Below are 14994 nucleotides of genomic sequence, written 5' to 3'. Positions count from 1 at the left end.
TGGAGAGAGCAGAGGAGAAGACAAGCAGGGCAGAGGCAGAGACGAGAGGTAGCGAGATGCAGCGAGGTATAAAACGAGAGCGATGGGCCGGCCTCGGTGTGTCACCTAAATTCTACACTAATGAATAGTCCATTGATTTCCATTAGGGCTGGCTGGAGCTGACCACTCCGGCCTGTCTGTTTCCCATTAGCGCACTTTAAAACTGAGGCTGACAAACAGTCGTAGCCACAGGCGGACCGGATGAGGAGCCCGCTCGGTGCTTAAAAGAAGCTTGTGAATTCAACCATGAAGCTGCATGGGGCCGGGGAGAAGATAGAGTTAACAGAGAGCCTTAAATACCAGTCGTGCACTCTCAAACTCTTTAAAACGAAATGAGCAAAATCTGCAAATCGGCTCCTTTTCCCCATCTTGAAAGGAGGATGCATGAACATCAAGATAAAGCCACCAGGAAATTCTTGATTTGCATTTGAAAAAGCAGGATTATCACATCTCACTGGCATGTTTTATCCTCTAAAAAGACTAAAAGACTAACATACTAAATTACCTGTTGAGATTGACCTTTTACAGCAGGATAGTGTCTTTTAAACACCCTCCCGGTCCCCATTGTATCGACCAGTTAGTCCATTGCAGCCCCCCCAGCCCCCTCGAGGCCTGGCCTGTTTCTCAGCTCAGATTTTAGAGCCATCCATCCTTATCAGCTCCACCTCTCCACCAGCCCGCTTCCTTCATTAACATTAATAGGATTTGGATCTATTATGCAACGAGCCTCCGCTTCGTTACGCAACCGCGCAGTCTTCAGCGGCGGCAGCCCACTTTGGAGGGGAGCAGTTGCATCTTAGATTTATGGCTCGGGTTTTTCATTCACTCACACATGGAGCGGAGGGGGTTTTCAATATGCGCCGGCAACATGACCTCACGCTGAGGTCAGAAAACCTCAACGGAGGAGGAAACGGAACCAAAACAGAGAAAACATTCTCTATTAAGACCGAATAGATTTATAAACACTTTATTAAATTTGATGTAAATTACCAGCTGTTTGTTGATAATCATAAGATTAATCATAAAATCTGGTGACTGGTTCTACGAATAGTTTTTAGTTTGTAAAGTTGCTTAAATAATCTAATTCTGTGGAAACAAATTCTAAAAATATCATCTTTTACATCTTGTTTTGTACGCTTTGCGAAATTGTGCAAAAATGTCCAATTCAGTAGACAAACAAGTTCTACAAATCCACTTTTTCCATTGTTGCACATACACCTAAACAAGGGACTACAGGCATGTTAATGGCTAAATGCTGACGTCAGCATGCCTAACATGCTGATGTTTTAGCAGCTTGTCTGCAATGTTAAAGCTACTATGAGGAACTTTCATTTTGTGTCGATTTTGGCACTCCCTGTGGACAAAAGCGTGAGTGTGAGTGTCTGATGGTCTCGTTTACTTATGTAGGTCATATAGAGATATCGATATTAAACATATAAAGACTGTTTCATAACCAGTTAAAAGTTCCTCGCAGTAACTTTGTCGTCAGTTTATAGTATTGTGCAAAGTGAAACTTTGACCCGATGATGGCTAGATAAAAAGTCAGTAGGACTCATCACCTGGAAACCATGAATGTCTGTACCGATATTCACGGCACTAGTAGTACAGCGGGTTCAGTACAGGTCTGATAGATATGTAACATGGTCAATTCTGTATACAAGGCTTTCCAAACAGAAATGTTTAGATTCAACAAACCCATGAACATGAAATAATGATGCTTCAGAGCTGCCAATTGGAGCAGGTTGTCATGGAAACAGCAAAGTGGCACACACAAGACAGTTCGTTTTGTCTTTTTTTTTTTTTTTTTCCCAGAGTAACTTCCTGCTTTGCTGGAGGAGCTATTTTTAACGGGTGTTATATAAGATGCGACTCTTGTGTTATTTTCCCTTCTTTTCATTCCTCTTCATCCTCTCGACTGTGATGGGAGCTGAAAGCGCCGCGTTTCCCCCCGTACCTGTATCCCGAGCGAGTTACGAGCCTCACGCGCTGCCCCGGCTAATGGAAATTTCTTTTTACTAATTTATCATCATCATCATTCTGTAGAAACTGCTCGAGCGCAAGGGATAATTGTCCGTCATTCATCATCGTTTTAAAGTTATGAAAAATGAGAAAAAAAAGGAGAAAGATGAAAATATATGCAGGGTGTGCAGGCAAATTTGAACCTATTTCAGTTTCTCATATCTTATCTGTCTTTTGGATATTTAATTGTGTTGAAACCAAATTTTATTCTCACTTTCATCTGCAAGAGTAACGCCATCCAACAGCAAAGACATCTTTAAACAAGTGCCACTTAAATGTCACCTCTCTGATGCCCTGGAAAACGGCTTTTTATTTCCAAATTATTTATTTAGGTCATGAGTTATTCATGCCTGAGAAAAAAAAAGAGTTTGAAATGTTTCTTTAAAGACAAAAAGGGAGATACAGTATTGTCGCTTCTTTGAGCATGTAGCGCAGCTTCCATGTAATATTCAGCGCTCCCAGCTGAGCTCAAACACTGACTGTGAAAGATGCCATGATTAGCCTGCTCGACGTGCCTGACAGCGAGGAGTGTTGTTCTCCTCTTGTGATGCTCTTGCACACGTATGCTTGATTCAGCCCCCAACAGTATGCACGCAGTTTCTGCACATGAGTAATGGCTAAACAGCAGTGGGCAACGTCGAGTGTTGCAGCGAGTGTCATCACCGGAGCCGATCGAGCCACTTTATGAAGTGTCATGTTGCAGCAGTCTGCTCCTGCTTTTAAACTTGACAGAATGAAGCATTTTTTCTAGCCGTAGTGAGCTAAGTAAAACAGGAAAGCTTCGCATCAGTGAATTAACCCCGCTCTCTTTTTGTTTCCGCCTGCAGGATGCTTCGAGTGCTGCATCAAGTGTCTGGGGGGGGTGCCCTACGCCTCCCTGGTGGCCACCATCCTCTGCTTCTCGGGCGTGGCTCTGTTCTGCGGCTGCGGCCACGTGGCGCTGACCGGCACCCTGACCATGCTGGAGAACCACTTCTCCAGAGACACCACGGACCACGCCACCCTCGCCTTGGTGTAAGACAACAGCTGCCTCGACGCCATCCAATATCAAGCGCTAATATAACACACAATGAATGGAACATGCTTCACACTAAGTTTTCATAAAGACTTAAGGAGCGTGATGAATCATTGATTAGCTCTTGGCACCATTAATGGTTTCAGTAAAAAGCCTTGAAACAGCAGTGAATATACTGGAATTAATTAAATCTGTCGACGAGAGCAACCCACATTATCTGCCAAGATTCAGAATACAGTACCCGTAAACTAGTAAACGTCTCAAGTGAGTGAGCATTTGCAGAAAGAGTACATTTTGAAAGAGTAATGGAGGGAGACGACAATTCATCCGCCAAAGAGATTTCAAAAAGTGCATATTTACTACGTTTACATGCACGAAATATTAATTTTTTTGTCTTTATTCCAAAAAAAGACAATATTCCTACTAAGCTGTTTACATGATTAATGAAATATTCCTATTTGCATGCAGCCGTGCATACTCGGATTAACGTAAAACGCCCCTATGATATTTGCGCATATCCAAAAACCTGTTGATTTCCAAGTCTTTCATAATGTTTAAAAGTAGGCGTGTTTCTCCTTCCGACGAGAAATGTGGGCTTTTCATGATTCATCATCATTTTTTAATTAGAGGTTTACAATCCTCTATTAGTCAAAACACCAATACACCTCGCCGCCTCAACCAGCTGTCAAATCTCTCTAAACGTAGCTAACATTAGCCACTATAAGCTACAGCTCACACCAGAACAAGTAAGGCTGTTGTAGCAAAACCACTGAGGGGCGAATTCACAAAAGGATCGCACGGCTTTCGCGGCCACTAAACCTGTGCAAATAAGACACAAAGAAGCCGTGCAATTCTCAATGCACCTGCAAAGGGTGAATGCACCCCTAACTGTGCTCCTGTGCTATTTGCACATATTTAACTAAGGTAATATGCAGACATTTGCTGCAGAATCAGCCCCCTAATAGCCACGCGCAGTTACAGTGAAGTTATTAGCGTCTTCAGAGAGTTGGTGGTAACTGAAGCGCATAAGGGGGTGTCCCTCAAACTCATTTATTTTAGGATGCAATGACAGTTGCGTCATGAAAAATAAATGAATAAAGCTCCCCAAAATGTCATTTTTGAAAATACATGAGAAAAAAACGTAACGTTTCTGTTACAGGTATTTAATTAACTCAAAAAAATGGCTCAAATCTCTCAAAAAACTCTTAAAATAAGAAACTGTAATTCATATTTTCCTCAATAATGCTGTGTGCATTTCTGTGCTCCATGGCGTATATGGGCACAATGAAAGGAGAGAAGTTAAATGAGCCCAAATCCAACCTGTGCCGGTCTATATGGCCCGATCTCACCCTGAATCAACTCAGCGTGTCGGGGCCCGTCTAGCTCAGGCTGACTCTCACCCCTCACAACCGCAACTGCCTCAAGCGCATTTATACTTTGTTGTCTCTCTGTTATTGGTTAATTTTTAACACCATCCTTTCTTTTCTGTGCGCGTGTGTTCAGGATCCAGATCTTTCAGTACATCATCTACGGCATCGCCTCCTTCTTCTTCGTCTACGCCATCATCCTGCTGGCTGAGGGCTTTTACACCACCAGCGCCATCAAGAAGGAGCTGCAGAGCGACTTCAAGACCACCGTCTGTGGACGCTGCATCACTGCCTTCGTACGTCAACGCACAAGCAGCTGCTGCGAATCATCACACCCACTGACCCAGATACACGCCGAATGAAAGCCTCTAAATGAGATTTAATTACTGTGATGTGTATTTGATAATGTTCTTGCTTAAAATAGCGTTATAAGGCTTATAAAAACAAACAGTCACTCATAATGCGTTTACGAGCCAGGACAACGGTCATCATGAAAGTGTTGCGGAGGCACAATCATGGACACACACCGACACATAAAGACAGATGTGCGCAAACACACACACAAATACTCCCACTGGAGGGTAACTGGCACAGTTTGTCCTTTCTAGCCTGATTACTCTAATTGCTGCAGATGTCCAGTAACATCATCTTAAACACAGACTAATAATATTAACCTATTTTTCTTTTCTTCCCTCCTCAGTTCATGTTCCTGACCTACATCCTCGCTCTGGCCTTCCTCGCCATCTTCGGCTTCACGGCGATACCCGTTTTCCTCTTCTTCAACATGTGGAATACCTGCGCTGCCATGAAGTCTCCCGACGCCAACATCACCTCGCCTGACTCCATCTGTGTGGACGTCAGGCAGTACGGTAAGTTGTCCCACCAACATCCACTTGAAGCCATGGGACGATATGAACATTTCATGTCACGATTATCCCGGCCAAAATAATTGCGATTCACAATATTATCCAGATAATTATCAAAATATGCTTAAAACTCCTAAAATGGCACTAAAGCATACTGCAATCACAACGAAACGCCAGAATGTTGGCATTGTCTACGTTTTTGCAAACGACAGATACGTTGAATATCAATGTTTCTAAACCAAAAAGTATGTTTCATAAATATGTCTCATATCACGCTCAATGCCACACGGTTAACGTTGTGAAACGATTGGTTAGGTTAAGGCAACAAAACTAGTTGATCAAGTTTAGAAAAAAGATCATGTTTTTTGTTAAAATAATAACAACGTGACGCAACAACGTGACGCAACAACTTACCGGAACAGCGTAACTTAACACCGTGACTTAACACCGTGACTTAACAGCGTAACTTAACAGCGTAACTTAACACCGTATCTTAACACCGTAACTTAACAGCGTAACTTAACACTGTATCTTAACACCGTAATGTAACAGCGTAACTTAACACCGTATCTTAACACCGTAACTTAACAGCGTAACTTAACACCGTATCTTAACACCGTAACTTAACAGCGTAACTTAACACTGTATCTTAACACCGTAATGTAACAGCGTAACTTAACAGCGTAACTTAACACCGTATCTTAACACCGTAATGTAACAGCGTAACTTAACAATGTACATAAATAATAACTGCCCTTATCAGACTTTTTTCCTTACTAAACTGGAGAAAATTAACAAATCGCCTTCTGATTAAACCATGTGATTTCAATAATGGTCGCTCAATATACTACGTCACTTGCTCCGCGCGTCGCTCGTTGTATTACGTCACTTGCAAAACCGAAGGACATACAGACTCCCTCCATTTTAGTTAGATTTGAGTCCTGAAGCTGTCAAATTATTTCACAATAGCTATTTTTAAAATTGGCTGCCAACACATAATTATAGAAGCAATCCCCCCAGGTATTTTGATTTGAAGTAAAAAGCATCAGGTTGGACGCTGTGTTACGTGTCGTCAGAGTTTGAGAGAAATTCCCCTGATCAATGCAAATGAGCTCAAAACAACCCGTCTATCCTCGGCAATACAAGCTTTTGCACATAAGAGAACATCCTGGTGCTTCTCACACACACATGTAGTCAGGGGTTACCTGCAGGACAGCAGAAAATAGAAACAGTTTTCAAACTAATCCCTCCACTATCAACATCTCATATATATCTGCAGTTCCGATTTGCTCTAAATGTCACTTTCTATATAGGAAGAGGTCAAAAAAGGCATTTAGATTATTGAGAGCCTGAATGGATCTCTCTGGAAAATCCACCTCCCTGCAGTATTACAGCACAGTATGATTGCATATCAGTTTGATGGCCTCATGTACAGTATGTGACCCACATTTGAAGGACAGCTGGCCCGCTTACAAAGTAGGATGAGGATCACATATGCTTCATTGGCAGTCGTACTGTACTACACTGTATGAAATATTAACCCCAATTACTGGCAGTCATCAAATTATTATCGGAGCGGAAGCTTTTTCTTCTTTAATCTTATTTCTAATGATAATATTAATGAAAAGAAGAAAAAGGAAAAGGAAGAATATGAGTCAGTTCTCCAAACTGTTTTTACAGTAGAAGTAAATCAATATAATGACCCATATTTTTCCTGTAGGAGAGGCTCAGAGGGCCTTTAATCTTCTTCCAAGCCTGATTTATAATGCCTTCAATCATAGAGTCTCGGGGGAGGAAAAACCCTTTTGTCTCGCGGCAGTCCTGTGACGTTTCATCTCTCTGATCCTGCAGGTATTATTCCCTGGAACGCCACTCCGGGAAAAGCTTGTGGAGCCACACTGGGAGACATCTGTAACACCAGCGAGGTGAGAGGACGCTGACCTAACCTTTCTTTTCCGTTTTATCTCTCCTCTCTCTAATTGTCTCTTTCCACCCACAGTTCTACCTGTCCTACCACCTCTACATTGTCGCGTTCGCCGGCGCCGGTGCCACCGTCATCGCATTGGTAAGCCGCTCACGATCCCCACACTGATAAATGGTGCTTCTCAAAAAAAAATATGCACGTTGCCATGGCGTGCTTATCCGTTGCCGTAGCAACCCCGCCTCTCACACGTTTGTCAGTATGCCGTCCGATGGGTTGAAATCCAACCCTGCAGCCTGCCTCTGCTGCGTGAGTGTAGTGTAGACGGGGTCAGTGTTTCACTCGGCTGTGGAGGCGGATGGTTTTGTTTCACGTCCAAGGAAATGGAGGTACTAAAAAAGCAATAAGCAGATGTTGCTTTGGATGATCTGAAAGCCTTCTCTGTGCTCTGATGTTTCACAGCTAACTTCTTTAGGAGGTAGGAAGAGATACAGAATCATATTTAAAAAGACAGGAGTACCATTAAATGTGTATTTAAACCTTTTGCTTGTTTTTATTATTTTTAACCTTTTTGTCATTATCGTCTCCATTCAAAACCTATTTAGCTACAAGTGGGCAGTGCTGAATCACTCTCTGGCTCTGTCTCAACGCCATACTGTATACGGTTGTAAATCTGAGCAGGTTTTGAGTTCTAAAAGTATGCAATTTGGAGTAGCTGCCTTGATTTTTGTACACAATTGTCCCACAATGCAATGCACAAAGGAAATGGAGGAGCTACTCACAGCTGCTTCGTGGTGAAACAGCTTTGAAAAGTATTACATTTTCCAAAAATTATCTGGAGCTGTTTCACATCATCCACATGAAGTGTTATTAATGTTACAGAGCTGTCCGTCAACGTCTGTTATAAACGTTATCGTCACTACCGCATTGTATTGTGGGATATTTGCGCTGCCGTGGTGACTATTTCACCGGAAATAGTATGCAATTTACGCACTATTGGTTTCATACTAAGGTTTCGGACATACTAAATAATCTCACATACTGTTTTAGCGTACTAAATAGCATGTTAGTGTGGAATTTTGGATGCAACCAAGCAATTTTTTAAGTGTGCATACTATTTTTGAGAACACTTGAAAATCTGCTTAAAATGAGTATTGAATTGGGACGTAGTACCAGTCCTCCACTGCACATTATTTACTGTAAATGAATAAGTAATGTCGGTTTCTCTTCAGATCCACTACCTGATGATTTTGTCGGCCAACTGGGCCTACCTGAAGAGCGCCGTCTCCACGCACGAGTACCAGGACATCAAGACCAAGGACGACCAGGACCTGGAGGCCGAGGCGCGCTCCAAGGAGGGCCAGAACTCCTCCTCCTACTCATAAGGACAAGCGATCCTCTCTCCCACCACCACCCATCTCCTCTCCACGCCTCAACACCCCCCACCCTGCAACACCCAGCGCCCGCCCCCCCTCCCCTCCGGTAAAACAAACCACCTCGGTCATGTTTGATAGTCCCACAACCTCCTGATTCTCCATCCTCTTCCCTTCCATGATGTTTATCAAGAGTTGTGGGCTCACACCAGAAGGGAAGAGAATAGAGGATCGGGAGAAGCGGCAGGCCCAGACGGAGGCAGATGCTTCGGAACGGGAGAGCTCGCCCCGTCGGGTTGGAGCTCAGGTGCGGTACATCTGTTCAGAAGCGTCTCCTCCCACGTGCTTTTTGGGCGGCGGCTCGTGAACGTGGCCCCGGCTGTGATGGCCTCGCGCCCTGAGCCAGCACAGCTCTAAAAAAAACATTGTTCACTGTCTGCTTCAGCCACAGGGAAGCCAGGCAGCGACCAACTTCCTCCGTTTTTTTTGGTGTTTTATATGCATATATATATGAATATGAATATATTGTGCGAATGTGTACGAATGTTGTTGTTTTTTTTAATACTCTCTGAAAAGTATGCCAGGTTCTATTACGGTCTTTATGTTTTTTGCGCTCATAGTTTTTTTTTCTCCTTTTCTCCATTTTAGACTTTTTATTGCTAATGCTCGATACGTTGTTGCACTATTACGAAACAAAAAAAAAGTAAGGGAGAATCCCTTAAAAACACAAAGTACCCCCCAGTCTCCCCTTCTCTCTCATAGAAACACCTAAAAGACTCAAATCATGTGGTATCTCAAGGATTTTTGTGCATTTACATGATAAGAGTTTATTTTACTGCCAAGCTATTTATGGAGTTACTTTTGTGTCTTTATTATACTAATCAAACAGAACAGGTTTAAGAGCAAAACTTTCCACACTGTAATCAAAAAATGTTTTATTGCAAATCAAATAAATTTGTGAATAAAAATGTATTAATGCAAATCAAAAAGTTTTGTTTTAGAAAATCTATTTTCTTTGCAATAAAACATTTTTTAATTGCAGTTTGGCAAGTTTTGCTCTCAGACCTATTCTATTTGATTGCATAATAAAGACGCAAATGCAACTCCATAGGTATTAACTGTTTATTTAAGACCAGAGGTGCAGCAAACTTTTATCAAAGGAATCGTTTTGGGAAATACGCTCATTTGCTTTCTTGTCAATAGAAAGTGGTATCAATCTTCTCATCTAACTCTCGACAAGAAAGCGAATAAGCGTATTCATACAACGTGTTTTTGCTACACTCATCACCAGCGGCAGCAGAAATCAAAGATAAATCTATCCGGGTCTCTTAACACAAAAAAAGACACACACCTCAGGTATCAAACCAAATCTGATTTTAACCAGTTGTGTTCTTTTCCAAAGCGTCACCACCGAAAACACAAACCCTTACCGGATCGCTATGCTGTCCTGTGTGAATTATACAGTAAAATCCGCTTCTATCATTTTCTAAAATCCCTCCCTTTTGTGAATGAAGTTCACCTGTAAATAGCCGAACCACCCTCCTCTCGACACGTGGAGAACACAATCAGTGTTTTGCCACGCTCTTCTATTCTTTCTTTTCCACAGATATATATGTAAATGTACCCTTTGAGATATGTGTTTAGCACTCAAAATACTAGTTCTGCATTTGATATAATAATAATTGTAATGTAAACATCTTAAATGATATGTCGTGAGAGGGATACAGTGATATGATGCGATGGATTGAGGTGCTTGTGACGTATACATTTTAAAATGTGAAGAAAAAAAAAATAGATTTTTAATGTTTTATCAGTTTTAGGCAGCTGAGTTCTTCTTGTGATTCAGTAATAATTATTTTATGGAACTTGTTTGTGCTTATTTTTTCCGACGGCCGGCCAAATAAGTGACTCGTCAACACGTGAGTTGAGGAAAAAAAGTCACTTTTTTATTTTTATTTCTAACGTCATGCCTCTCATATGAGCCACAGAGACTGTTTTGGATGTTTACACTCTGAATAAAACAAGTCAGGAATTTTCATACATTAATTTTATAATCAGTTTAGTAATCATGAACTATATTCTATATTGAACATCACTGGTTAGTTTACCCTAACAAAAAAAAAAAAAACACTGAAGACAAATATTTGATGAGATGAAGCATGTCAGTATCGTCCATGTGTGCAGCTGTCTATTCTGTATAAAAAAAGGACTATATTGCCATGTGTGTTATGTTTGATAAATATACGTGCTTTGCCACCAGGTTGATGTAAAGGCAAACTTCAATTTCCTATAAGACGATGCGTGTCAGGGTGTTGTCGTTTCCTCGTTATTTGCATGAAGGAGACATGACTGTGTCTTTGCAGTTTTTTCAGGTGATGTGTAGTCAATTGTACTGACAACTATGGTAGGCGGTGTTTGCCCCCCCCCCCAACCCCTTCCTCTCCACCCACTCTTTTCTAAAGAAAACTCCATTGTACTTTGATGGCATTGTAGTCCCTGTAGGTGTTTCATTATGGTTTGATTTTTTAAGTTGGAAATAGTTCTATGACTCCTATATAGTGATGATTTTTGTAACCTTCTCTAGTAAAACCGATATTTTTTATTATCGTGACACCGTTGTCTCCCGTCTCGTTCTTGTGTTCTCTGAAGTTGCTCCCTGTTTATGGTAACAAACCCATATTTAAGGCAGGAAACTACTTTCCTTGAATGATTTATTAATTGTTTGGTCTATAAAAAATCTGAAAATAGTGAAAAACAGTGTTGTAAGTACTGTACTTAAGTACAATGTTGAGGTACTTGTACTTTTCTTGAGGGAAATATTGTACTTTTTACTCCAATACACTTATCTGACAGCTTTAGTTACTTTACATATTTATATTTTCTATTAATAATCTGAATCAACTAATAAAATCATTGTAGATTAAGCTTTCCAGCAGTTAAGTATATAATATTTGCCATACCATAACCAGCTGCAATATTGTAATGCATCAATAATTATAATCCAATAATATATATTATTCTGACATGGGCTTTTCTGCATAATAATACATACTTTTGATTTATATATTTTGATTCTAATACTTTTGTACTTTTACTCAAGTAAGATTTTGAATGCAGGACTTTTACGTGTATTTTTACGCTGTAGTATTACTACTTTTACTTAAGCAAAGGTTCTGTGTACTTCTCACACAACTGGTTTAAAATAACGGTCCAAAACCTAAAAGATATTCAAATTACTATCATGTAAGACAGCAAGGCAGAAATTCCTTACACGCAACAGGAAAATTTACATCATTTAATAATGAATTATCAAAATATTTGCGATTTAATATTCTGCTAAATGCAGCAATCAATGTCTCAACTCATTTTACTGCAAGATAAAGTAGTTGACAAAATGTTTTAGTAAATAAAAAAAGGTTGGAAGCGCTTGTGTGCTGCAATCAAGAAGCAACTCTTACAACAGGTGAAGCTATTTCACTTCTGTTGCCTGATTAGACCTCTGCTCAGAAGTGTGTGTGCCTCATTTGCCTATCAATTTTGTTAGAAACAAAACATAATTTTTATTCAAAATTACGATTTAGTGAGGTATATTATTCCCAGAAAAGCTCAATTTCAACCTGCCCAATAAGTGAACACCTGTGTGTCACTATTTAATGCTGAAATTCAACATCACAGATGGAGACAACAGCTCACAAATGTTGCTGCGAAGCCACACACTTCTGATACGTGGGTGCCACCTTGTGGGCAAAAGAGGGTACTGCCTGTCAAATGAAAATAAAATGTGAATAACACTCATAAGACCGATTTCTCTCCAGTTTCATTGCTGGCTGCTGTTTTATTTCAAGTGTAAAAACAGTGGGAGTCATTTGCCTTAAAGAAGGCATAGCTAATGAAGATTATAAAGGCCGCAGTGAAATTAGAGTCATTTGAATCTTACAGCAAAGGGTTCAGGTTCAGCTGTGTGCTCTGCTTTTCATAGTGAGAGGAGGGGTACTGATCAATAAATACTTAATACAATGAATTAATAACTCCAGTAACAACTATGAGTAGCTCATCAGTAGCAAATCAACATGTTTTAAGAGCTCTGGTTTGACACAATCATCACAACAGAACAGAAAATAATATTTTATCTGGAAAAAATGATTAAAAGCTCTATTAAATCTAGTTGATCATGTGATATAAAATCTGTGCATTAATTTACTTACCACAAAGACGGTGGCTCCTATCTTTGATTACACTTTTAGGTACCATCATATATGCTGTATGTCAAGAGTTATACATGGACACTTTGCATTTCTAAACCTATTTATTTAGTTTTATGCAACAATAATGATGTAAGACAACTTTTAACAGCACTTAAAGCATTGATAACTTAGATTTAGTTGTTTTCTAATGCTAGTTTGTTTATCAAAAGACCTGAAAATCATTTCAGGAGTGTGTGTTACTGGGCCATTTAAGGACAATCAGTATGTTTTAGTTGTAAACGTAGCTGTATCTGCTTCTAGAGGAAGAAAATAATCTCAGGACTTCTCTTTTTGTGGGCTAAAACTTGAAGCCACAGCTCCATTAGTGACGTCAAAACTGTTTTGTTTTTTTAACCTTTGGCAGTTTGTGTTTAGAGAACTGTTAGTACTTAAGAGATGAAACACCCCTGAAGTCACAATCACTCATGAAAGGCCTTTAAATTTCAGGGGTCAGCCAGTTATGTCCACCTCTGATACATTTGAGGTTCATCACTGACCACAGATAAGTCTATAAAACGTATCAGAAATATCATTCTATTAACTGTCCATTGTATAAATTAATCATATTCCCAAAAAGGACCAATCTGGATCAGATGGAGAGTTCTGTGTCCCTTGTGTGGTGAACATTAGCACAAAATATTTTCAGTTTTTGTCTAAAAAATAGCAGTATTTGCTTAAAAATGCTGATTTTATCTGAGGGCATCACCAGTTCCTCTTTTTGCAGAGTCATGAACCACACCCAAACCGTATGTAGCAAATGCAGAAGCATCACATGAGCGCTCACATTCAGCGCTCCGCTCAGCAGCAGCTGGGGTCAGGGAGACTCTTCTTCAGATGCAGATCCACTGTGTTGGTGTTGATCAGGTGATCAGCTCTGTCGTCCAACGCCAGAATGCGACGTACCGCCTCCTCGAAGGCCGATGCTACGTTTGTAGCATCCTTGGCGCTTGTCTCAAAGTACGGGTGGCCGCCGTTCTCGCGACACCACTGCCGAGCATCCTCCCCTGACACCTGCCGCTCGGGCACATCCAGTTTGTTGCCCAGCACCACGAAGGGGAAGTTGTCAGGGTCCTTCACGTCAGCGTAATACGTGAACTCCTTCTTCCAGTTAGCCAGGTTGCGGAAGCTCTGTCCGTCGTCCACGCTGAAGGTGAGCAGGCAGCAGTCGGAGCCGCGGTAGAAAGGCGTGCGGAGGCTGCGGAAGCGCTCCTGACCCGCCGTGTCCCAGATCTGCAGGGTGACGTGGTGGCCGTCCACCTCCAGCTCCTTGTTGAGGAATTCCACGCCAATAGTGTGGAAGAGGTGCGAGTCAAACTTGTTGGTGACGTAGCGGTTCATGAGCGATGATTTGCCGACACCGCCGTCGCCCAGAAGGATCACCTTCAGGAGGGCCGACTTGGACGTCATGGCTGCAGTGGGCCTCGCTAGTCGGCGCCAAGCGAACTGCACGGGCGAATGGAGACCAACGATAGAGAAAGTAGTTCTGAAGAGAAGAAAAACTACAACTCAACTTAAAAAGCAAAGAGCAAAATAACAGTTCGTTGGGTAGGGATTCGGATTTCAAGTTTGGGATTTGGATATTCGTTTCGGGATTACAAACATGCATAAAACAAACCAAAACTTTTGGAAAATGCTTCTTATTCAATAACAAATAAAAATACAAACAACAATACTGTAGAATCTTAAAAATGAATGCCTTTAATTAAGCCTAAAAGACACGTGTTGCAGCGCTCTGCTGTCCATCTCAGGCGAGAACTGAGAAATGTCTGGCCGAGCCATGTCATGGAGACGAGCCAGAGCCCTCGTCGCCTTGTTGCTTATATCAGAGCGCAACTCGTGCGAGGCTCGGGCCTAAAGGGTTGAGAGGAAGCCGCGGCAGGCTGCATTACGCCAGGCACTGCCGGGATTGTCGGTGCGTATTGCACGGAGACAGCAGGCTCAAAACGCCGCTGTTTAGGGGGTTGCATCTGGTTGCTATGATATAGAATATCAAAATGTCAGCACAGAGTAGAGTACTTGCTCTGGAGGAAGGGAAGGCTGAAGCACTGCCGGTCTATGTGTATTCATTTCTCCTCCATTGTCCAGCACTTGTAGCCTAAATGTAGGATGTGACAGCTGGTCTTTGCGGAGTTTTGCGCAAGTTCCGCGCA

General features: G+C 41.5%; 2 protein-coding genes across 9 annotated transcripts in view; one reads left to right on the top strand and one right to left on the bottom strand.

Moving 5' to 3' along the window:
• The window catches only part of LOC119483479 (neuronal membrane glycoprotein M6-b-like), a 28074-nt gene extending 17291 nt beyond the window's left edge, over nt 1-10783 (top strand). The window contains exons 2-7 of the mRNA XM_037761587.1: nt 2886-3072; nt 4577-4736; nt 5141-5309; nt 7158-7231; nt 7306-7371; nt 8460-10783. Coding sequence (XP_037617515.1) covers nt 2886-3072; nt 4577-4736; nt 5141-5309; nt 7158-7231; nt 7306-7371; nt 8460-8612 — 809 coding nt within the window. The 3' untranslated portion in view covers nt 8613-10783. The remainder of the gene's footprint in view (nt 1-2885; nt 3073-4576; nt 4737-5140; nt 5310-7157; nt 7232-7305; nt 7372-8459) is intronic.
• The window catches only part of LOC119483480 (ras-related protein Rab-9A-like), a 52325-nt gene that overhangs the window by 33560 nt on the left and 3771 nt on the right, over nt 1-14994 (bottom strand). For 2 of the 8 annotated variants that reach the window (XM_037761589.1, XM_037761588.1), the window contains one exon: nt 10718-14327. The exons of the other annotated variants lie outside the window; for them this stretch is intronic. In XM_037761589.1, coding sequence (XP_037617517.1) covers nt 13643-14251 — 609 coding nt within the window. In that variant the 5' untranslated portion in view covers nt 14252-14327 and the 3' untranslated portion in view covers nt 10718-13642. Of the gene's footprint in view, nt 1-10717; nt 14328-14994 lie in introns of those variants that run through there. 8 annotated transcript variants of the gene reach the window in all.

The sequence above is a fragment of the Sebastes umbrosus genome, chromosome 24 (genome assembly GCF_015220745.1).
Source record: "Sebastes umbrosus isolate fSebUmb1 chromosome 24, fSebUmb1.pri, whole genome shotgun sequence".
Taxonomy (NCBI): domain Eukaryota; kingdom Metazoa; phylum Chordata; class Actinopteri; order Perciformes; family Sebastidae; genus Sebastes; species Sebastes umbrosus.
The sequence above is the reverse complement of the archived record's forward strand: the minus strand, read 5'-3'. Positions and strand labels throughout refer to the sequence as shown.